At 42.9% G+C, this 25,481-nt stretch overlaps 1 protein-coding gene across 5 annotated transcripts in view; it reads right to left on the reverse strand.

Annotated features, from left to right (window-relative positions):
• Positions 1-25,481, reverse strand: part of MAF (MAF bZIP transcription factor) — a 159,841-nt gene that overhangs the window by 93,113 nt on the left and 41,247 nt on the right. For 3 of the 5 annotated variants that reach the window (XR_014886220.1, XM_085235309.1, XM_010718071.3), the window contains one exon: positions 11,031-11,818. The exons of the other annotated variants lie outside the window; for them this stretch is intronic. Coding sequence is in view for 1 of the 3 variants with exons in the window: in XM_010718071.3 (XP_010716373.2) it covers positions 11,797-11,818 (22 nt within the window). In the remaining 2 variants the exon portion in view is untranslated. Of the gene's footprint in view, positions 1-11,030; positions 11,819-25,481 lie in introns of those variants that run through there. 5 annotated transcript variants of the gene reach the window in all.

Below are 25,481 nucleotides of genomic sequence, written 5' to 3' on the forward strand. Positions count from 1 at the left end.
ATCCTATCTGTAACTGAATGGAGCACAATGGGGCCACTCAGAGGAGCTACCTGAGCCACACAGGTTGTGCCCACAACCCCTGCTGCCTGATAGATTCTCTCAGACATTTAAAAAAGTACCAGCCGGGATTAGAGTCAAATGACATTTGCTCATCTGAGCTTTCTCTCTGTAACTGACACAGGGACAGAGAAATAGAGAATCTGAATAATTGAAAGGAGAGGAGGGAGAAGGAAAGATTAGGGGGGGAAAAAAAGCTGAGTTCTCAGTTGGCAAGGGGAAATCCCACCAAGGATATGTGGAGATAATACTGAGCTGCTATTATATGCCTGTAACCCTCTGAAGGAGAACTTATCTCTCAATGGATCTGCAAGAATGTTTTAAACGAATCAGTAAATGAACCAGTCTGGGGACGTGAACAAAATATGTGTGTTTTCCAGCCTCTAAATATAAACAAACAAAACATAAATATTCAAAGATCACTCTAGATAGTCCTCTTGAAAACTCTTTGAGTAATAAAATAAATAGGATGGGTGTTTGTATTTCTGAGCAGATGATCTCCGTGGGGAGAGCCAGGAGGGAAGGAGCTGTCTCGCGGTCCCTGGCTGCTGATTTACTCACCCGTCACCGCCGCCCCATGCCAAGCAGTGTCCACACCACATAAAGCTCAGTGCTAACATACGACACACATAATGGACCTGCTTGGAAGTCCTCGCTCGAGGATTTATGAAGAACAATCTAATTATTCAACTCAGCGCTGCTCACTACCATTATTGCTCCTATTTAAAGCCTCCCCGGAATAGGCAGTTTGTCTCAGGGGACAGACCTTGTCATAGCGGTTTTCATTGATAGAAATACGCTCCTCCAATTTGATAGCAACCAGCTAATCCTGGAGGGACTCGGTAAACATAGCTCATACCTGATCGGTCCCAGGAATTAGGCCTTGACAGCCTTGATTTTCTGGGAGCAGAGAAATGGGGCTGCTTTGCCAATAAACTCTAATTAAAGGGGAGCGGAGCACAGGCCCATCTCTGCAGCACACACCAAAGTGCTTGCTGGATGGTGATTGTTCCAGCATCCCGAAGGAGGGAGGGTGCTGCCAGCCTCCAGGCCTGATCAGACGCAGGATGCTATGTTATTTATAACCCTATGATATGTAACAGATGAGAGGAGTCACCTTGGCTAAGCAAGCCACTCGTGTACCCTCACCTTGGGATAGCTCCTCTTTTGTGCAGCTCAAGCCATGGAGCTGGCAGAGCAGGGAGAATCCAAGGGAGAGTCCTCATCTGTGTGGATTCCCTCATCCTCAGTGGAAAGTGGTTTTTAATTTGCCTGAATATTTATTGATTCTATTTGCATGCAAAAAAAGAAAAAAAGTCCTTTGTTCCTCCTCTCTTACCAAAATGCATTGGTGGACAGTCACCAAATTCTTCTCATTAGCTGCTGGCAAGGAGCTGAGTGCTCTTTGTGACCAAAGAGGTGAGGAGCAATGAGAGCTCACGGCTTTAAGTCGGCCAACCTTAACAAGAACCTCAGCCCTTCCTCTGATAATTGAACGCTGCCCTGATTTCAAGCTCCTGAGCAACATCAGGAGATGTCCACAAGGATTTAAGGTTGTGATATCCAAAGGGCCCTTGGGGAATTAGTGGTCAGGTTTTTAAAAGTATTTAGATACCTCACTTCCATTGATTTTGAGACTGGCTACATGTGTGAAAACCTTGCTATTACTTCTGCTGTTTTATCTTTCTTTGCTCAAGGCAATGCTAAGAATGATATATGGAACATAATTAAAAATATACATGGAAAGAATAACCTGTATCTCTACTTTTCTCTATTCCCCTTCCACTTAGGAAGCCCAGACATCCTGCACGTGTGTAGAAACAGGATCATTTCTTTCTGAGCCATTCCATCATCTACATCACAGTTTTAGGTCCCTGTTCTAACCCACCCATCCACTTTTGGCTCTTTTGAGCATTTCTTAGCAGGACCTGCAGATTACTGTGCTGGGGCTTTCCCCACGGATCCATTTTCACTTTCATCTTCTCTGAATTTTGAAGGCATAACAAGCAAAACACAGCTTAGCATGGAGCTGGGTGTTACAACATGGGGATGAGAGGGCATGCAGCTCCTCACAACTTCATTTTTGAGGGCAAAAACACAAATGCAATGATTTCCAGGGCACAGTGGGCAGCTCCCAGAATGCAAAGGGTAAGAGCATGTGCTTTTCCTTCAGATCTGATAGGTCACTGCAGAAGGCTTGACCTGCTGTGCCCTTTGTGTATAACACCAACTCAATGCTTTGGCTCCTGGTGGCTGCTAGGTTTTGATGTATTGCCCCACACACACTGTGGCTTGATATAGAGTTGGTAAGTTGTGGTATAATGCAAACAATCTGGATTCTAACTTGCTGCCTGGAAACCAGGTGAATGCAAGCCAGAAACCCACATGGTTGTGTTATATAGATGGTGCTGTATCACAATTGACAAAAAAATTCCCACCCTCAGTATGGATGTTTGAGGCTGAAGGCAGTAAAAGTGCAGCTGAAGTTCTTTTACTAGCTTGTAAGTGACAGCCCTCTCAGATAATAAATTATTTTCCGATAAGAATTTACTCTTCAAGGTAAAATGAACTCCAAAAAGAAGTCTGTAGATGCTGTCTGCTCTGACTTCAATGCAGGACTGTGGTCATGTTTGTCCTTGCCATGCACTTCCACCTTCCTTACATGTTAAAATCTCCAAATAGCAAACTGTCTGGGGCTGAAACTTGCATGCCCAGTGGGCAAGTTGGGGAAGAGGAGAGGAGAGGAGAGGAGAGGAGAGGAGAGGAGAGGAGAGGAGAGGAGAGGAGAGGAGAGGAGAGGAGAGGAGAGGAGAGGAGAGGAGAGGAGAGGAGAGGAGAGGAGAGGAGAGGAGAGGAGAGGAGAGGAGAGGAGGGGAGAGGAGAAGGAAAGAGAAGAAAAAAAAAGGAAGGAAAAGGGGGAAAAAGGAAGGGAAAGAAGGGAAGAAAGGAAGAGAGGAATGAAGGAAGGAAGGAAGAGGAAGGACAAGAGAAAAAAATCTTAGTTGAGCCCTCAGTGTACACCATTCCCACATATGGAAGCTGGCCTTGAAAGCATTACATATCAGGGCTCCCACCTAATAAGTTAGTTCAGCTGTAGTTCACTTCCCTCAGTCTGTTCCAAAGCATAAACACCCTCCTCTGCTCTGTGTGCAGACACACACTCCCACACACCCACCTGCACATCCCCAAGCCTCCAGTACCCACCTCTGTCCCAAAGGCAGTGCTCAGGAGAGCTCACTTGTCAAACCTTCCTGTGCTCACAACAAAGACAGAATTGAGATTCTTGCATTTCAAGAGGCCATTCCACCCAAATCAGCGGCATGGCTTCCTACAGCCTGCCTAACTTCTGGTACATTTCTAGGTGAAATGTCTTTTTCCCTTATGGGTAAAGAGTACAGATTTTCTGGAGTTTACAGAACAGTATTGAAATTGGGTATGAAATCGGTCCTTTTAAGGCTCCTCTGAATATGACCAGCATACAAGCACCTGTGTAGCACCCTGTCAGCTCTGGCAGACCTGGGCATTGTAAGCAGGACAGCTGAGCCTGCACACCTCAGACTGCTCCCAGCCTGAGCTTCAGCTGTGCTAGGAGCTGACAGATGAGCTTGACTTATTGAGACAATGGTCACGGCTGCAACTCATATGAAATTTGGGTTCACACTTTTACAAGTTTAAAAATGCAGATTTTTTTTTTTTTTTTCACTTGAGTTACTTGAGTCATAAGTCTTTAAAGGGCTGTAAGACCCCACTGCCTCATGCAAAAGTCAGTGCAGAATAACTCCCCTGTAGACATTAGAACCTCTCCTGACCTCACTTCTAAAATATTTGAGGCAGTGAACGAAGTGAGAGAAAAAAGCCATTCTGCAGACATGCTGCAGCATCTCTTTATCTTCATAGCCTAAAGAGGGTGGAGTGCAATTAGCTCATCTGTGAGAAATCTGGGCAGGCAAGGAGCTTTGAGCAGCCCGGGTTCAGCTCTGGACCTGGATTCTGCCTGGAAGGCAGCTAACTCATTGCTGCAGGGGGCTCTGTTGGGAATGTGGACCTGGAACATGGCGAGGAACACCTTGGTGGCCATTAGATTCCAAAGCTGCAGCCTCTGCACTGCTGCTTTGCAGAACAAGAAGAGCAGAGCAAAAGGGAGAATCACTCCAGCAATGCCCCATTCCTCAAACTTTTTCCATGCTAAACATCAGAAAGAGAAGGATTTTGCAGAGACCTGGGCGTTACAGTCTATGTAACTGGGTCTCCCTGAGCAGCAACACTGCTGCATGGCTCTGTACCCACTGCCAGGAGGTAGCAAAATTTCCAGGGCTGGCCTGAACCCCAGGGTGCCAACCCAAATCGTGTTTTCGGAGAAATGGAAGCAGAAGAAGATATTCCCAGGCAGCTGGATGTGAGAGTATCTCAATATCCGCTCATCCAAGCTTTAATCTCTAAATTGCAAAAACATTAACATTATTGATTGATCAGACATCAATCCAACAGGAAATTTAATTAAATTAAAATGTGTCACTGAGCAGTCCTCACTGCGTCACGTATAAATCTTGGTAATAAGTTGACAAAGACAGCCACAACTGATACTGTGTTCCCAGCCTCATTTATCCCCACCATTTTATTTTCCTATGCTGACCATAAGCATGCCCACAGACATTCCCTACATCCTCCTGATGCACACCAACCCAAACCCAAGCTTCCAGAGCCCCAGTAGTACTGAACATGGTCTATTCATAGAATCACAGAGGCACAGAACCACTGTGGTTGGAAAAGAGCACTAAGATCATCTAGTCCATTCATCAACCCACCCCCACCATGCCCACTAATCAACTCTTTGCCACATCTACACTTTTCTTGAGAACCTCCATGGATGGTGACTCCAGCACCTGCCAGGGCAGCCTGTGCCAATGCCTCACATAGCCAATAAGACCCAAAGCACACATCTCCTGAGCAACACCTCCACACGTAGCACTGCTGAGCAATGGATCAGCACAGCTTTCCCATCTCAGACCTCATATCAGGAGTTTTTTCCCCAGCAAAACAACCATATTGAACCACACTGGAGCCTCTGCCGAAGCACAGATACATGCAGATAATAGCAAGATGCTATGACGGATGATTAAGAAACAACTCTGTACAGTAACTTCTTTGGAGTACTATAAATCATCACGGCTGACTGAATAACACAAAAAGAGATTAAGAAATATTTTCTCCAATTCACTTCTGAACAGCAGTGGGTTTGGTTTGCTGTCACTTCTGGCAGCATGGTATTTACTGTAATTTATTATTATTGTCACTGCTTGCTGCTATTCAGGCAGCCACCGGCTATTTACAAAAAAGTTTGGCAATCTGGGAAGTGTTTGTGGGCTCTTCTCTATGCTGTTTCTCATAGCCATGAGGGAGTCTTTGGTTCCCTGACATTTGCTGCTCTGGTTCCCGAGTACTGGGGTTCCCAGGGAAGAAAGGAAGGGAAACCCAGATCAGTATTTATAGACATCAAAATCCAGCACTAAGCATTTTGCAGAGAGAAGGGAAACAAAGATTAGGTTACTGGGATAAACCTTATTTGCCATCAATGGCTCCCACACTCACTGAGCAGACTTACAAGCTGTGCTACCTTCAGGAACCACTTGCGTTACTTTTCTGTTGTTTCCTTTAATCTCACTAAATCCCAACTCCAATTCCACTTCTCAATAGCCGTCCCCCAAACAAATCCCAAGGTAATACCGATCGGCGTGTGACTGGATGTGAAAATAGAGCTGTCTCGGCATCGATTCCACAGACAGGGCACAGATTGTCGCTGTCTGCACCTCCCACTTGCAGCACAAGAACAGCTTTCGTGCCTTTGTCACAAGTGCAACCTGGGGAAGTTGTGATGCAAAAGCAAGGAGAGGAGTGATTAATTTCCTCGACAGCGTTCTTTGCTGACAATAAATCACTTAAGAATTTGGTCTGGTAGGATTTACCTCTCCACGGCCCTGTTCACTGGTGGCTGTTCTGGGGTGTGGGTTTCAGCTGGGATCAGCCCCTGGTGCATCTCTGCTCTGCCAGCGAACACTCACACTGCACAGGAGATACAAAGTGAGCTCAGCTGCGAGGGAATGGCTCTGGAGTGGCATTCAGAGGCAATGATTAAAGAGCTGTAAATTATGAAGTGTGTCAATTCCGGATACGCATTTAGATGGAGTTTGTCAGCCCCAGCTCTGGAATGTGTATCGCCCACAGAAACCATCCAGAAAAGCCAACAGACTGCTTTAAACCCCAGCGTGCGATGGGCCCCCAACTAGGATTTAATGGATTAGAGTGGCTGAAAAGGACCATCGCCATCATCTGGTTTTGTTTCCTATGCAACACAGCTGAAGAACTTCACCCACTCATTTCAGCATCAAAGCCATAACTTCTGCTGAAGCTATTGCATATCTTTGGAAAGACACTCGCTCTTGATTTAGAGACTGAAAGTAATGCTAAATTCGCCACATTCCTAAGCCAACTGTTCCAGCCGCTAACTACTCTTGCTATTAAAAAGGCACACATCCAGGCTGGATTTATCTAGCTCCAGCTTCCTACAGTCAGGTCCTGCTATGTCCATCCCTGCTGTGGGATGAAGCAGACTACGCTCAGGATTAAGCTGTAGGGACGACACTGTGAATCACTGCAAGCTTTCTCTTCTTGGATCATCTTGGAAATTTAGAAGATTTATGAATGGACAAATTCATTGAGAGTATCTTTCACAAGAGAACAGCCAGAAATAGCCCACCCACCCTCTTCTGATGAAGTACTTCTGTAGGTTGTTTTTTTTTTTTTGTACTGTGTGAGTGCTTTGTTTTGCTTTTAATCTGGTAGCTCTCGGAACACAAGGATAAGGAGATGCCGCTAAAGATGCGCTGCACTCCAAGCTCTCCCTTAGCATACAGCCGCATAATTCTGCGCATCAAAGCAGCAGCCTGTGTCACATCCAGCACAGCCACTGAACAATGTCCCTTTAGAAAGGGCACTGGGTGAGAGTAGCTTTATGACACTATTGATTTATCCTGTGCCTGCAGTTAAAAACTATACCCAGACAGACAATAAAAATAACTGCTCTAACCATATAACAGCTTCCTGCTACTAAAATGGATTTTACACTTAAAGTCATGGAGGGCTTTTCTTTCTTTCTCTTTTAAGTCTCAATTACTTTTTTTTTTTTTTTTTAAATAAATGGAAATGAGAAATTGTGAGAGCTGTTTCAGTCCTGATGTTTTCCTTTTCTTCTGACGCCCTCAGTGCTTCTTTTTTTTTTAAGGATTATTTTCCTTTCACACAGTTATGTTGCAATTGCACCCCATAACCAGGTATTAATCAGCCAGATAGTTTAGTGCAGACTTCCTGCATGCAGAAATATGCAGTTGAAGTGGTAATCTGGAATGGATTTACCATATAAAATCAAATTGATTATGGTCTTTGTGGTCAATTGGATGAGCTGGGATTGATGTTCTAGCATTAGATTCAAACTTGAAAATAATATCAAAAGCAACAGGATCATCCCCCAGAAAACCTCTTCTAATTCAAAGGACCCCACTGGAGGGACAGGGATGCAGATTGAGATTCATGCAATTTATCTTTGCTGCCCTGAAACTGGTGTTTAAGCAAGTTGCTAACAAGTTTGTGTGCTAGCATGTGCTGGGAAAAACAGCTCAGAAAAGGGAAAAGGAAGGTGAATCTGCTCTTCAAGTACCATTCCCTTTCTATTGTTTTTATGATTCAGGAGACACTGCCTGAATGACACACAATGCGAGATACAGTAGTGTGGCCTCCTGTCCCTGGAGACACTCTCAGAAATTAAATGATTGTGTTGGTGGGGATTTTGTAAAAGCAAGCAAATAGTGCAATAAATGAACATAAATCCACAAAACATCGGTGGGAAAATCAAGATTAGGCTCTTAACTGGGGGGTTTTCTTCCACATACTAAGATGAATTAACTACCTTACTTTAAAATTAAATCATTATGTCTTCAACATATGCTTTCATTAATCTGTAAAACACATTAACAGGACTGCTTACACATACAACCACCTCATGGAAATCTTATGATTTCACATGATCTCCAATCCAGGGAGGGAAAACCTATGATTTTTTGCAGCTTTGCTCACATGTCTGTCTGGTGACTTCAGCACTGGAAACCTTAACATCAGTTTTTGCACCATTGTCTGGTGAAGCGCCCAGGCGGGGTAACACTGCAGATAAGGATCTTTTTTTTGTTTCTCTGATTTTCACATAGTGGATAGCAGATCATAACAAAGGCAGGAGTTAAAATTTCCCCTTATATTACAGACTTGATTAATAATGTTCATCGCATCTTCCACTCATCCAGTCCCTACGTTTACACCACCTCCCTCACACAGGATTCACCATTTTAAGCGTGCCATTTCCCAGTGAATCACCTCTCTCTGGTACTCACTTTCACTTGTATTGGTTTTTGTCAGTATGGCAATTTTGCATCCTTCAATCACTATTCCCTTCTGAGAACCACTGACACCTGATCAGTGTTGAACAAGGAGGATGATATAGTTAGCTAGCAGTCTACTGAGTTTTTCCCTGGAGCAACCCTTGGCTGGTTTGGAGGTGCTATGGAACCTCTTCACAAAACCAGCATTGTTGGCTCCCTGTATAGCAGCAAAACTCAAGAGCAGATCCCACAGGATCCACTGTTTCCCCGTTCATTGAAGAGGAGTAGGACTAGATGACCTTTAATGGTCCCTTCCAACTCAAATGATTCAATGATTCTGTATTTCTATGATCTTTAAAGAGACTCATCATCTATCACAGCAAGCTTCACCTGAGCTCCATCAGCCTTCGGTGAAAGCTTGACCTCTTTGAATCGAAAGATAACTGGGAGCAGGATTTCTCCTTGCAAGTCCTCACTGCACTGCAATGCTGAAATAAATCCTTATGGGGGAGTGATCCCTTCTGGTGCTTTTCAAAGCCTGCTCTTGAGAGTAGCAGATATATTTATATTGGAGGTGGGTTGCTAAGCACAGTAACTACTACATAGGAGCTAGGCACAACAAACCCGCTCCCCAGGTTTGACTCTGTGCTCAAATACAGCTACGTGGGTGTAGATGGCTGCATAGCTCAATAATTGTGGTAGCACATAAATCCTGAGCAGGAAATTATTTAAGGTAGCTATGGCACCTGAGAGTTTGCACTGCGAAGATGCTTAACTGGGGCTGTGTGGAAGCAATGAGGAGGCTGCTGTGCTTTATCCTGAAAGGAAAACATTCTGCATGCCTGCTGGTATAGGTGAGAATACAAGATGCTGCTGAGGAGATGAAGTGGGATAACAGACCACAAAGCAGCCTGGCTCAAAGGGGAGAAGGCTATGTCCCACCTGGTGCAGTCCCATGCCACAGACTGATCTCACTTACAGAGCGTGAGTGCTCACAAACTTATGCCAACATCACATCTTTGAATTTGCACAGTTCTGGGATTTCATGCTATATCCAGGAGGTTGTTTTGACATATGTTCCTAGAAGACTGAACAAATGTCTTCTGCCTCATTTCATTCCCCCCTCCAACACTGGCAAAAGAGCAGCAAAGGATCTGTATGTGCCGCATCGCTCTGTGCTTCCAGCTGGAAGTTTTTTCTGGGGAAAAAACTGGCTCAATAGAACAACACGGAGGTAAACCTGGGAGATCTGAGGGGATGCTGCTGCCTGCAGCTCCACGAGCTGGTCTTTGGGAAGTATTCTAGAGCTCACCAGTTCACCAGTGGGATGCCGATTGCCAAGTGCCGCTATCAGTTGATTAAAACACAGCCTGCCAGCTTCCTGCTTGATAAAACTAAGTACAATCTGATTGGGAATTCTCAAATCCATTACAGAATGGCTAGTCCATCACTTAAATCAGCACACACCACTTTGCTATGAATCATCAACATACTTTGTTAATATACGTGCAGCAGCTAAACCCTGACAGTCCATCAAACCATCCCCGAGTGCCAGATTCTAAGGGGTGGGAAGCAGACAGAGCTTCAAACCACAACGGTTTCCTGTTGTTCCTTGCTCAGCTGGGTGAAGGTCATTTCCTCTCTTCACTCTTGCAGAAGGAACTCAACCCTCGGCCCTTGAAGATACAGCAGCAGCCCCTGCAAGGAGCCCTCTCCTGCATGGCCACACCAGCTAGGCAAGGTCACTCTCTAAAAACAGAGGTGCAGTCTTGTTCTTTATCTGTTCTGCATGCTGTAGCACTGCCATGCAGTAGAAGAAAGGGGCATGCTGCCACTGCACTGAGTATAACCCACTAGCTGATTGGAAGCTTTAAACAAACAAACAAAGAAAAAAAACCCAGAAACAAAACACATCTTCCTTGTTGCCTCTTTTTAGGGTTTTTAATCTGCCGAGTTGGAGGTGGGTGCCCAACTCCAGGTATACATCAGTGTTTGCACATCAGCTGCAATGTATTCTTGATCATCACAATGTGATAGATGGAAGCGTAACACAAAGTGCTGTGGGACCCTTGCTATCAAAGTAACAACACAGATATACCAGAAAAACACACCGACTACAGCAGAAAAGTGAAATCTTAGCGCCTTAACTTCTTAGAACTTAAGAAAAGAGATCTTGGGGAGGGGAGCAAAATGATGCAAAAGCTTCTAGAGGGAGTGAGCAATGAAACTGGGAGGCCATTCATTACTGATCACCTGAGCAGCAGATAATGAAAGGAGATGTTAGGAAGGTAATAAGTCCCAATCATAGGAATTCTCCAGTAATACTGTGACAATACTAGCCTCCAATTCCACCATTCCCCTTCTGTGTCCTTTTACCTTCTCTCTCTTCCATGCCCCTCCTTCAGTTCTCCCTCTCCATTCTTTTACATTGCAATTAAACACTTTAACATTTACTCAACATACATACAGACAACACAGCATTTCTATGTAAAAGGACAATACATGGTGTTTTTTTTCTGGTGTAAAATCAGATGGTGTAAAAACGCCATATCTGGTCTCAACGCATTTTATTTACAAGAAAACATGTAAGCAGGAGGCAAATATCTTTTGTTTGCACTGTTTCAGAAGCACAGACTATAATATTAGGGATATTTCATGCCCCCTCTTGCATTGCTGAAAGTCTGGGAAGTCTCAGCAGAAGTGAGACTGACTTGGAATAGGTGTAATAAAGCAGAGATTCACAGGCATAGTTTCTTCACTTACGCTAAGACAAAGCGAAAGGACAAAGAGGCTCCCCAAATTCTGCCCCTGAGGTCCAAATTTGAATATATATTTTTAAAGCTGGCCAAGCAACTGAAATTAAGCCTTACGTAATTAAGTTCCCGTAATTTGAACAGAATGTAGTCCTGGGAAAGTCAGCAGTATGGAAAAGTTATGGCAAAGCAGGTACATTGAATTTTTGGTGCCATTCCTGTCACATCAGAAGTCCACAAAGAGGAAATTTAGGATAAGTCAAGAGTTCTCAGTCTGGTATGCAGACCCCAGACGTCCATGGGCTAAACCCAACAAGCAGCTGGCTGGATGGTGTGCTCCCACCTGAAGAGCTCTTTGGGCTTTCTCTGGAGGACTGTGATGCTGCTTCAAAGTCTCTATTTCTCAAAAGCACCACTTTCTTCTTCGTGGATGTATGGAACATTGCTCTCTGGTCCTCATACCCGCCAGCAGTCCTGGCTTACCTCCTGCTGCTGAAGAAACTTTTGGCCTCCTCATGGTGCAGATTTATAAGCAGTGTGATCTCTTCTCAGTCCAGACGTCATCACTCCAGGTCTTCTGGGAGACTAAGGTTGGAAATTGGAAAAGGGATCACAAAACGTGATAAAAGTAGAAAAAAAAATAAGGAGAGCAACAAGAAGGAACAGCTACAGAAGATGGAACAGTTAATGAACAGAAAGGATAATGAGCCAGAAGACTTGGTGGAAGAAGGAGTAATAGCAGTAGCAAGAACTGCCAGACACCAACAAGAAAGGCATCACATAAAGCATTTGATCCTCTTTGTAGTCTCACAGTGGGTTGACAGCACTTCTCTTGCAAAGTAGTGTTATGTACACCCCAGAGAACGTCACGGTAGTGTGGCTCACCCTTGGGATCAGAACTGAATGTCCCACCAAGTTCTGATTTGCTTTTGGAGAGAGCTCCCTAGTAGATCTCCTCGTGCTCCAAAAATGCTCTGAAGCTGAACTACTGTCCCCCAGAAGTTGGAGACAACCAGAGAACGACTGTAAAACCACTCTATTGCTCCAAACAAAAATAGCAGCATAGTAGCTGAAGAAGGCAAGAGAAGCAAAGCTACTGCCAGTGACCTTAAACAGATTAAAAATATGTAGGGAAAAAAAATCTTAAGAAAGAAAAAACTAAAAAATATGCTGAAAAACAACAAGGTTTTTGCTTTAGTTTGTTGTTTTTTTCTTAATACTCTGCTATTTATTACTATTATACCTTCAACAATTTCACAAACTTCAGCTAACATCAGTTGGTTCTCTACTTAAGAGTACTGAAACACAGCTTGCCCAATGATGACCAAATTACATGGGAAGAACTACATTTAATAAGACAAATGATTTATGAATCTATTGTTTCCTAGGTTCTCACTAATAACCTTACCTAGTGTTAATCATCCATCCTCTGCTCTGTGTTATCACCACGTAGAATAGCCTTTTTAAAGTGGCTATTTAGGGGCATAATCCTTCAGGAAGGCAGGATAGCTTCAGAGGCAAGTAATTCTAGCATATGAGCAAAACGTGTGACTTTGTCCTTCCAAGTGCATGGAAAAGTTTCTTTTCACCATTCAGAACTGAATAGTTCCAATGCTATTATTCCCAGCTTGCAGTTCTGCCCCATCCCTTTGCAATGGGCTGGAAGTGTCACATTTGAGGAAGACTGCTTTCGAATAGCAGACACCTGCAGCAGGACTTAGTGTCTTTCTGTCTCTGAATCTACTGTTCTCCCTGAAAAAGCACTTTGATCTTTTGGTGCTTCACCATTTGTCATGCTGTACCCTTGTCAGGAGGGAATGGTGGAACTTGAGACCTTCTTGTTGGCTGGTTTTAGGTGTAAGGTTCAGTCGGTTCCGTTCTAGCATACAGATGAGCTTTCTTGACCTTAACAAGTCTGCACTTTAAATAATGCTTAAATAGCATTCTAGTGGGTTGCACACAGTTTATTCATGGAAACTACAAGGAAACTAGACAGCTTTTCAATTCATGTATCAAACATAAAGAGATTTACACATAAAAGGGTGAATTATTTTGATTTGTAGTTTTCAAGCTACTACACATTCACCAACATAAATGCTCCGTCATCTTTGGTTTCTGATAGTTCATATCAGGTTCAGTGGCCCAGATTTTCAGAAGTGACAATTCTGGATGCCAGTATTTCTCAGTGCCAACTGAAAGAGCCTTAAAGATGCCAGATATTATTAAGATATTGTAATCTTTGGAAAAGTGGGTTTTATATTAACCCCTCTTAAACAAGACACCCCAAAGTAACAGCATGGAAAACCACCAACAGTGGGTTTTCCAGAGAGATAAAGTTTTTTTCCTCACCACACCACCCCTTCCACTGGGTTGCTCACACTGGTCCACACAGCATCAGCCGTTCCCCATCACCATTCAAATTTCCTACAGAATCAAAATTGCCAGTCCTTTTCAACACTCTCAACTGCTGAACATCCTATGCAACCTATAAAAAGAGCTCATTTCCTTAGCTTTATCAGCTTTTAATTTGCTATCAAAGTCTTCTAAGGCTTGATTCTGGACAAGTAAAATCTAGCTATATGGTATTTGAGGGAGAGGAGGGAAGAAACCCTATCCCATTATCCGCATTATCCAGTTCCCCTTGGATGTCTTCCATGTACTTGGAGGAGCAATGCCCCACTCTTGAGGCTTCACATTGCAGCCACTGCCTTTTTGGCAGAAGAAAGGTGGATGTGGCTCCCTTCAAAGTCAATCAATGTGACTTCTTTAATCAATGTAGAAGGTCACTACTGTACCACCATCAAATAGAGTTGGGTACAATTCTCGCTGAGTCCTAAATGTTTTTGGGGGGCTCAAGTTGCAGCGGGTGCTGGAAAAAATCTTTTCCGGTATCTCAGCACATCTCCTATTCCTAGGACCTTTATAAGTGTTTAAGAACAAATAAGAAGTACATCCAGGCCTCTGAGATACAATGAAGTATGCAAAATGAAACCCCGGATTACACAAAACAGACTTGTGTGTTTCATTCAGGCTTTGAAGACATCCCATTTTTGCTCAGAGAGGTCTTTGTGAAGGCAGGTCACGTTTTGAGTAAATTTAAAATGATTTCAAATTTCACATCAGAATAATCTACAAAATTTCAGTAGGGTCACAAAACAGAAATCTGCATTTCATGGGACTGCTGACCCGAGCAGGGCATGTGCAGAAACATTCAGACAAAGTCAGGAAACAAAGCTTGCCCAAACAAGACTGTCAATTCAAAATGTTGAATCTTTTAAGCCAGAAAATTATTCTCCCCCATTAAAATAATTATTGCCACAACTGGAACTGTTATCAAAGCCCACTAAAGTCAAGGGTAACATTTCCATTGATTTCCAAGGAGTTTGGATCAGATCCTAAATCACCTTGTCACACTGCAGCAAAACCCAACCTCACTGCAGTGAACATACCTGATTTCTTACACTGCCACTCCATCCATTCAAACGCACTGGGATGTTTCAGTAAATAAACACTGTTTTATCAAAATCAGCAAAGCTGAATACTGCTCCTTGCTACTAAGTTAGGACAACTAATGAACATGTATTTCCTTAAGAGTGTTTGTCTGCTTTAATCAAATCCAAATGCCAAAAATTCTTGTTCTATCAGCCTGGTGTCTTCCTGCACAAGCGTAGGCTGGGGATGGCTAAGGGAACAAGACCCTCACACTATTTTTTATTGGAGGTACATAGGCTTCTTTTACAGCTGAAAACAATTCAACAAAACCTGGTTAGGTAATGGCTTGACAGCTTCCGTGTATAGAAGAAAGAAAGAAGGAAAAGAAAGGAAAAAGGCAGGATGGCAAGAAGAGAAGGAAGAAAGGAGTGAAGGAATGCTTCATTTGCTAATGACAAGTCACAAAACCTTTCTTTAACCTCTGGCCTCCTTTCAACAAAATCATGCACCTACAAATTAAAATCATCTCCAGACACAAATTATTTTCTTAGGAGGTTCTGCAATATGAATTGCCGCGTGCACTAAGAAATCATTTTAAAAATAAGACACAGAGATTTTCTTTTCCCTCAGCAAATCAAAAAAGAAGTCTATATCTGAGAAGAATTTCTGGGAAGAACAGAAAATCCTCTGGAGCTGGTACTGAAGTAGGTGCCCTAAACAAGCCTACAAGAGCATAATGAAGCAACGATTTATTGCGCGCTATGCAACTCTCACTGCTGTGCAGTATGTTGCAAGAACAAGCAAAAGGGAGAGGCAGCAGTCATACAGCCTCCTCCTCATGTGTTTCAGGATATTACCAGCTCTGTGTGTGACCGTGTGACACTGAGACGTGGATACAGCCACGCTGAATTGCATCGCAGAGCTAGAGTTGCACCATCTCCCCACCTAAGAAAGGTAAGAAATAAAAAACTGCATTTGGATACTGTGAAGATTTGCTTAAATACCAAATGTAATTTGGGTTGGATGTGTTATTGCTCTATTTGCACAAGAGGGATTTTCTGGAATGTTTTCATCATGAGGTGAAATCCTGTATCTTCCAGAGTCAATGGCAAATCTTCACATGGTTTCAAAAAGAGCTACATTCCATCCACTCCATTTGAAATGCATTAGTGACTTGCTACAGATAGCAAATTCTGCACACAAAGTTATAAGAAAATCTTGGTCCTAAAGAATTACAATCAATTAAATAAGGAGCAGAAACATGCAACACAACTGGTATTGCACCAATCAATTACATCAGTCAGTCAATTAATTTGCAATTAGTTGTGCTTTTTTTGCAATTTAAAATTCACTTGGTTTCTTGTAATGACTGCTGGATTGCTTGCAGTTCTGCCCAAGTTTCTCCCATGTTCTTCAATTTAATTAAAAAAAAATCACTGTAACTAAGAGCTAGTCTTCAAATGTGTTTGGTGAGTTATTTATAATAAATAAATATGAAAAAAATTACCTGCAGACTACTTATGCTCCCCCCCTCAACACGCACACAAAAAGGCTAAATCAGTGAAATAAATTAATTGCTATGAATTATTCAGCTCTACCTGTGGCAATGAAAAATAGCAAGAGCATTAGATTTCTTCTTTGTGTACTAAGCCTCTAATTTATAGAGAATGCATATTAATAAAACACAGGATATTCATCAATATTCAAGTCACTGACTGCCTGGCTATTTAATCTAAAATTACCAGCCAGCTCAAAACTCTTACTAGTTAATCATGCCATCTAAGCTATTCCGATATTGATGGTTAACATTAATTGCCCAACTGCCATTTATAAAATCCTCTCCTACATCTTCCTTTTGCCTAGCAAAGCCCTTCAGTGTGCTTAACTTTAGGAAGAAGCTGGAGAATGCCAGTTCATCTGGGCCACTCTACAGCCCCAATGGTTGTTTCGCATGAAAAGGTGTCATCTCCCACTGTGTTTTTGCATCTCTGCTGCACACATTAACACAAAGCCAAAAATAGCTATACCTGTGGGCACGAAGAGGATATAAAGAGAAATGCTAGCTCTGCTGCAGTTGGACCTTTGACTTCCATGGCATCAGGGTTTTATCACAATCAATACATGTCAATGCACCACAAGGACTGCCCAAATTCCCTTACCACACTAGGTCTTGGTTCCTTAAATCTTGTTGAAAATCAGCCTCCAACTCTCTTAATAATCACCTTAGCCAGCTAGCTCTAGATATAGGCTCAAGCTCATGAAGTTTGTCGTAGCAGTAAGAATTGCTGACAGGGTGGATGTCAGTTTCCTAAAGCGATTTAGGCTAACACCAACCTTGAGCCAATCTCGATATTCATTACCTACAGTTTCTCTTCATTCTTCTATTTTTAGTTTTTTATCTTTAGTTTAGTTTTATAAACGTAATCAGACTAGAGCAAAACAAGAAACAAACAAAGAGGAAAACATTTGGTTAAAACAAAGCTGTTTTAACCAAAACGTTATGATCTTGGAGGCTAAAATCTTACTAAAATTATTGAGGAAAAAAAATGCCCTTCTCTGTTCTCTGGAACAGAGAGACACGTTTCCTGAATTTTGTCACTTTGTCCCCCTGGAATTCAGGAACTAGCACCAAATCAGTGGTTGTTCCCTTCCATTATCTGAGGGCCACTTCCTGGCTGGGTAAGACACGTGGTGGTGTTTCTCTTCCCAGATTGCTCCGGCAACCAAAGCGTGCTCCTGGCCTTGGGACTTATGTAAGTGTTGCCATCCACCACAGCCATGTCAATAAGAACTTGAACCTGAATGTTTGCAGAAAGCAAACACGAGAAGCGCAATAGCGGAGTCTATCCCAATCCATTTCAAAATTCTGGTAAATATTTGTGAGCAGTGTTTTGTAGCGTTCGTACAGCTCCCATTGGCAATTAAACTCAGCTTCAAAACACACGGAGGCTCTCAGTGAATTCCAAGCTGCCGAAAGGTAACAACACGCTGACAGCAGGGAGAAAATGATGACTGCAGAGTGAAACACAGCCTCGGAACAAGCAAAGACTAAATAAACTCTCAGCATACCTTGGTAATTCTTTGTGGCTCGAGCCTTGTCTGAACGGGGCTTTCACCAGTGGTAGAAAACCAGGTTTAAATTAAATTTAAAGACCATTCTTCTTAAAAGAATTTCTACGCTGCTTTGGCTGGACATTGTGTTTTTCTAACCGATGTTTACACAGTTCGACCAATTTTCACTTCTTTGCTTGAACTGAAACTATTAATTAAGCTATTTAAAAATTAAATTGAGTATATGCCTCCTTTGGACTGGATCTCAGGCTTCATTTAATTGTTGGTTCTCGTGCTGGGTTTGGCTACGAGGGTGTGTGAATCTGTCTCCATTTGGAAATGAACCCACATTTACAAATACATTTCACACAGGCCACAAGATTGAGTAAAATGCCAAAGACATGCCCTGTTTTAATTGTTCAGAATATATCCCTGTGATATTAAAAATGACATCTGCAATAAACATAGCGATATGAGCCCAGTGTAACTCGCTGCAGAGAACTGTGTGCATCCGTAAATGGCTTAGCTGGAGTTAGAGGCATAAAACAAATGTTTGATTTTGTGAGCATGAAAACATTCACACATTTCTTGTGATTTATATACTGTAATCATGCTGGATTTTCAAGTGGAAAGGGTGCCTAGAAATTACTGATAAAGGGTCATCTCTATCTTCCTATTTGCAACTAATATAATGCAAGGCTTTCTGTCTTAGGGGGGCCCAATGTGCATACCAAAGTCTGATTTAGATTTTCCCGTTGAACGGCTTTTCTGTATATAAATCTCACGAAGACACACTGATCCTTTAAACTTCAGTGTTGATGCTGAAATTATGCTGTGTGTCAAAATTACATCAAACAACCGCACTTATTTCCACCAGAAAAATTTGATTATTTCACTCTCATTTACATTACATTTTTTCCCAACTATAATGCTGACTTGGAAATTCCCTTAGGTCTGGACACACGAAGTATACTTTTTCAGTAGAAAGAAAGCTTTCATTATATTTCTGATTTTTTTTTTTTCCTCCTTGATTTGAATGTTATAATTGGATTGGAGAGATATTTATTGCGAACTTCATGTTTTGCCAGGCTCTGCGAGCGGCATCTTTTAATTTCTCTTTTCAATGAACCTTTTGACTTGATAAAAGTGGCTCTAAGGTATTTTTACAAAAGAGGCCAACAGAGCTGGTTCATTTTAAAACCCTCTCTTTAAAGTATCTCATTTCCTTATTATTTCTTAATAGCAGCACAATCCTGTAATGTCATAAAGAATGCTGCAGTTGACTTCAGTGGGATCAGGATCACTCCCTACCATAATTAATTCTATATTTCAAAATACTAAAGGTTATTTTATTTTTCTTTTTTTCTGCCTGAAAAAACATTTTGTGAAAAAAAAATTTTTTTTTTCTTTTTCCAAGAGTGACTGTCAGTATAATAATAAGTTGGGTGCTTTCCAGTTGCTACAACTTACACCTCTAATGAAATTTTCCTCTTCTCATTTACTGCAAATTTTTAATGTGAATTTTTACAGCTGTTTACTCAGTTATTCTGAATCTTCCCTTAATATTAGATAGAAACAGAACTGGGGAAAATCCATCTGCTTATAACGCACACCGTCTATAAAGTTGTTCTGCTCATCCAAAGCGACTTTCTTTCCCAGTGGATTCAGATGAGATGAAATTATAACATTTTGAAATACTTTTCTTACTATACAGAGATTAATACACTTGTAATTAATAATAAGTTTAAAATATTACGATGCCTCCAGAGAAATCAAAGGACCTAATGCCAATCAGCCCTACTGTCAGGGATGGGCTGAATCCCACTGCATTAATTATGCTCTGCAGCACAGCTGATTCTCTGAGCTGGGGTAGGGGGGGGAAAACTGTGCCCCAACTCACACCAGGGAGAGAGCACACTGCTCTGGTGCTCCTTTTGAGAGGCTCCTTCAGGATCTGCAAGAGCAAAGGGCTGGGAGCCCATCTCACAGGGAGAAAATAGCTGAGTGGTTACAGCCTCTCCATCCATCCTGCTGTGAAGCATCTGAATGAAATGGTCTGGGGCCAGCAACAACTTGACCCTGAGCAGCTATGGGCAGAGTGGTGTGTCTGGCCATGCCCTGGGAGCAGGGGAAAAAAATGTATGATTTTCTCTTGGGACCATCGTGTCAATGCTAAAAATACAAAGGACAGCTTTAGCCCCACAAAGGGCAAAACCATGCCCGGTAAGCAGACCCTGTAGAACTGGTGTGGGGCCGCTGTGCAGAGCAGAAAAACCCTGTTGTTCCATAGGGGTGCCAGGACGTGAAAGTTAAGAACACGGACAAGCTGCTGCAGAGGCATGGGGCATATTTTGGGACACTGCCTATGCCAGGTATGCCCACTGATGGCACTGATGCAGTCCCAGGACACGCAGGAATCATTCAGGCATTTGCTCAGCATGGGCTGAAGCAGCAGGGAGGTGTGCAGCCCGCGGACAAGGCACACCATGCAATGCCCAGCACCCTCACACTGCCCACAAATGAGGGTGCAGAGGGGACCTGCTGCCTCCCGCGGGCTCTGCAGAGCGACAAGGGCACTGCTGTCAGCACTCTGCAGGAACAAGCAGAGTGACATATGCTAACACGCTGTTAAACATAACACAGCCGTGTTTAAAAATACACGAGCTAGTCGGATCAAATGCATTTTTAAACATGCCTGCCTTTTTTTTTTTTTTTCCCCCTCCAAAAAGGAAGAGGTTTTGGTTAACATGTGCTAGTAAAAACATTTTTGAGCACGGTAGAAACGAGAGATGTAGAGTTGGGGTAAGAGTCCTTTGGACAAATAGCATCAGCAGGGAGAGCTCACTTAAAAGACAGGTTTGCACTGATAATGTTAATTTGTTTGCATTGTCCAGTGTGCAGGATTTCACCACAAACAGGGAGCAAAATGCTTATGCGCAGCATAACACCCATGTAATCCATCCACAGCGTTTATAAATTCGGCCCTAAGGCACTACAGCAATAAACACCCTTGTTATGTAATACGATAATAACAACTCCCCAAAAGCGTTACAACTCTTCCTGTCAATACAGGTATCTCTTTAATGACATGTTAAAACTGAGAGCAGAATTAAAACCGCAGTGCAGTTTTGTGCCTTTGGTGATAGTTGTAATATACGTCCGGGGAGAGGACAAATCCTTTCAACTGAAAGGAAGCCAGTTTCTGACTCTGTCCCACGTTCCCTTTCTCTCTGCAAATTGCTGCTGCTGGAAAATACGCCAACCTTTTCCCTTTGCATGCTCTCCTGCTGCTGGCTGCTCCTCCAGCTCTGTTCAGCTCAAGGGTTCATCATCTACAACAGTTCTTTAGTTCCAGTCTGAAACCATGATATGATCATTTCCAGCAAAGCTGGTTGCTGTGTCAAAGGTCAGCGAGTGTGGTTTTTGGCCGGTGGATAAAAAACAAGTCTAAGAGAACAAGAGGAGACAAAAGGCTTTGCCTCCATGCAAATGTAACGTGGAATCACAAATGGAAAATGGAATAGCAAAATCTAGGTCAGTGAAAAGCTTACTTGTGTGAAGAGACAATGAGTAGAATTGCCTCTAAATATAACAAATACTTAGTCAGGTTTTTACAGAAATTGTTGAAGGTTCTTTAAACACCATTCCAGGGACCTGATTTGTAAATCTGCATGCCCAAATCTCACGGTGCGCAGTAAAATGGAGGCACAAAAATGAAACCATACAACAAACTCCCAGCAATGCAAGTACACGAATACGTGCTCTCATTGACTGCAGAATCCTAAAATGGCTTGGGTTGGAGGGGACCTCAAAGATCATCCAGTTCCAACCTCCTGCAGTGAGCAGGGTTGTCAACCACATGAAGAAACCTTAGAGCAAGACGGTACCACTCTGCCCAGCTCTAAGCCCTGAGTTTGGGCTGCCTGGCCCAGGACTGACCTCATGCCAGTGAGCCATTGCTATGGAGCATGAGCTGTGAAGTGCTGAGCCCAGTGCCATGCCCAGTATTCCCGTGGGATGCGGAAGGGGAAGGAGGGCTGAGGTTTGAGCTCAGAGTAGACTCGATGTGTGCTCTCAGTGGCTACTGGGAAGAGAAAGGAGAAAAATGAAAAGGGAAAGGCCAGGCTGAACGTTTATACCATTGTTCTGCCCTTTCCATGCTGTGTATAACAGAAGGTCAGAGGGCTGCCCTGACCACCTATGACAAAGAGAAGGAAATGTTCCTGGTGAAGGAATCCCGTGAAAATCTGTAATGTCCTCCACACATGCTCTGCTTGTCCCCATGGGAGGTGGCATTATCAGATTTTAAAGACAGCAAGCCAGAGAAAAAACTGGCTTACAAACCTCCTTGGTCTGAAGCTCCACAAATTCTTTCCACCATTGCGGTACAGCACCTTATGTGCTAGGTGGAAGGGTAAGCTATTGAGTGTTGAATTACCGAGGGGAAAAAAACATCTCAAATTCCTTTCTATTTATACTCACAACTTTTCCAAATCATTATACACAAATCCCCTTGCCTCAGCTGAACTGCTCACGGGTTATGGGGCCAAGAAATAGGTGGAGCCTCCATAGCTTGCGCTAAGCCTTTCAGAAACTTGGAGAAAGCTCCCAAAAATGAAAGCAGTGAAAATTATCAAGCAAGACAGAGAAGATTTAACTTCTACAGTCCTCTGTGGGCATGGAATTAATATCCAAGACAGTGGATATTAATTGCCTTCATAACAGGAAGCATTGGTTGCTTCCTTGTGAGACGTTTTCTGAGACTACATTCATTGTTAATGGGTGCAAAGAGAGAAAAATTTGAAAAAAGCATGCCGTGTTTTGGGGTATTTGAGAAAAGTCTATTCTGGTAGCCCAGACACTAGGCTAGGACTTGTTAAGTTGTGAACTTGTTAAGTTCATGCTCCACCAACGGCTTCCCGCATGACAAACAACCAAAGCCTATTTCTGCCAGTACACAGTCCTCCTTGACTTCAGCAGACACCAAGACCTTCGTGTTTCAGCTGCTTACCCCTAGAACCACTGGACAGCTGTCATGCAAGCCCCACTGAGAACCTTACAGTATGGCTCCACTGCACCACGCAGAGGGGCTCTACATATGGATCTCATCCTCAGAGATACACTCGTGGTGTTTCTGCACTTGGGATGGCTCAAAACCATTTTGTTTTCATTCCATCTCAGCCACAACGAGGCAGGTGGATACTTTTCAGATTATAGTTTACTTGACATCACTACTGGTGCTTCTTTGTTTCATCTATGTTAGGTTCATTGTTCTTAGCCAAACTGGTGGATTAAATTAGGGACATCCATTTTCACTTCTGTTTCTGGTCTATTTTCATATAATGGCTTTCAAGTTTTAGCAAAGTGCTCTCATCCTTGGATTTCCAACACTGAACTGGGCAATACAGACATTAAAGTAAGAAATATGCTAATTAGACTTTATAATAAATGTAAAAGTTATGAGAAATCTCTAATCATATGAGATTTGGAAGCTCCCATTGCTGCCCTAATTAAGAACCTCAGCCCTCCATTATCACGCACCGGACTCACCAATGCAGCCACAAGGACAAGGGGCCCCATGGGCTCCTCCGGAGGATGAAACCTTAAAGGAGCAAATTGCACATCTCAAATAAGGACTATATACCTTGACTGCACTCTGTTTGGTTTACCCACACCCAAGTGCTTTTTAAACGTGGGCTGTTGAGCGATCCAAAAAGCACCCTAGCCAACACGTTCTCAGATTTCCAACCAATATCCCTTTAAAATAGAACAGTTGATGTTTCATGCTCATTAACAAAGTAAATATAACATTACTCAAGGTCCGGTGACTTTTGTGCCAACCTGCAGCAGTATTTTCCTGCTAGCAAAAAGCAGGCTGGAGTTGGTGACATAACACCAAATATACAGATGGGAACACACTATAATTAGCAAGGGAATGTCATTCCTGCCATCTTTGCTTCGTTTGTAACTGCGCCTGTAAGCTCTGGGGAATGGTGTGTATTTCACACAGTCTGCACACAAGTGAGGATTGCCAACTGTCCCAGTTCTGGTGGAATACCCGGGGTGCCCTGCCCGTGGCTGCTGGGAATACCAGCAGTGCTGATGGATGGCAATGCCCATGGGCTGGCATGGCTCTGTGTGGCAGCAGTAACTCAGCTCCCTCTACAATGCTGCGCTTCCATACAGAGCAGTGCTGGCACTACCCATTTCCTCCAGGCAAGCTCCTCCATGCACACCCAAAACCATCCTTTTGCCCATCACTGAGCCAAATGCACAGCCTGGAGCTAACAGCAGAGGCCAAGAACTGTGTTTCCCTTCCCACTTCTCTTGTTCCTTGCCTAGGGAAGGGTGGAGTCATCATTCCTGGAGGTATTCAAAAAAAAGTGCAGATGTCACACAGAGTGACATGGTCTAGGGTGGTCACAGGCATGGACTGATAATTGGACTAGATGATCTTGGTGCTCTTTCCAACCTTAACAACTTTATGAAAGGGAGGAGCTATTCAGTGCAAATATAGGGATTTTTCCTGGAGCTATGCTTTTCAGCACACAACCATTCTTTTTTTTAAACTCTATTGGTTCCAGTAAAACACCAAATCAATTTTTTAAGGTTTTACTGCTTACTTTAAACATACTCAATAATATAAGTCCAATTGTCTTTTAAATACTTTGCCATCCTCTGCAGGCACTTAGATCAAAAACTCACCGTGCGCTCCGCTCTGTCTATAGAGCCAAGAGGATGTGTTCAGTTTTTCATCAGGCTGCACAAACTTGTGGAACTAGCTAAGGGAACAAACAGACCAATAATGTAATATGTTCCTCGGCTTGTGTGGAAAGTCCAAATCAGCTTGGTGGAGGAGGCTAACTCATTGTATTGAGTCCACAAGGGCCTTGCCTCTGCAGATCTCAAAGCAGGGTAGGAATATTTAATTGCACAGATTTATTTAACTCCATGGGATTTAAGCAGAACAGGTACTTCTGATCATCTCATCACACACACACAAAAAAAATAAAAAAATAAAAAAATTCCCTATGTATTTCTTGCACAAACTCAAGTTTCAAGATAAAGTAGAGCATTTATTTCTGGCAAGCACTTCAACCTTGATGTACAAAACTTCACATTATAGTAGACATCCCAGATCCCTCAAGATTTCCCAAATTTTCCTTCTCTTTGCATGAAAAGAAGAAAAATCCATCTTCACAAGTCCTTCTGCAATATCACCGCACTGACAGCACAGGCTGGGAGGAGCTATGACTTTCCAAAGGTTACACGATGCCTGAACATGCATTTTCCCAGTGCTATTTGAAGCTCATTTAAGCTCAAACTGCTGCTGGAATACCCTTCTGTTGTGTCCCTACCTACATACCTCTGTGGCACTCTCCCTGCTCAGGGCACTGATTCTGGTGCTCCTCATACAGGTTCCCCTTATGGAGGAATAGGCCAGCTCTCAACACATGCAGGAGCCCTGGGCTTTGCTCATAGCTTTCCTAGGATCTCCCCACAAATTTGATAGATTGCCTTGAGATCCCTGGAGAAATGGCACTGTTTAAGAACAAGGCTTAATTATGATTGTTATAATATAGTTGTGCCACTAATTCCCACTAAGAACTGCAAATTGCTCCCATCCCACTCTTCCATCCCCCATGTCTGTCAGTGCTGACAGACAATAAATTCCCCACCCAAAATATATTAAACACATGAAATCATAGCCTCATTATGGTTGGAAAAGATCACTAAGATCTTTAAGTCTAACCATCAACCCATC

Source organism: Meleagris gallopavo, chromosome 13 (genome assembly GCF_905368555.1).
Source record: "Meleagris gallopavo chromosome 13, MGAL_WU_HG_1.1, whole genome shotgun sequence".
In the NCBI taxonomy this organism is placed as follows: domain Eukaryota; kingdom Metazoa; phylum Chordata; class Aves; order Galliformes; family Phasianidae; genus Meleagris; species Meleagris gallopavo.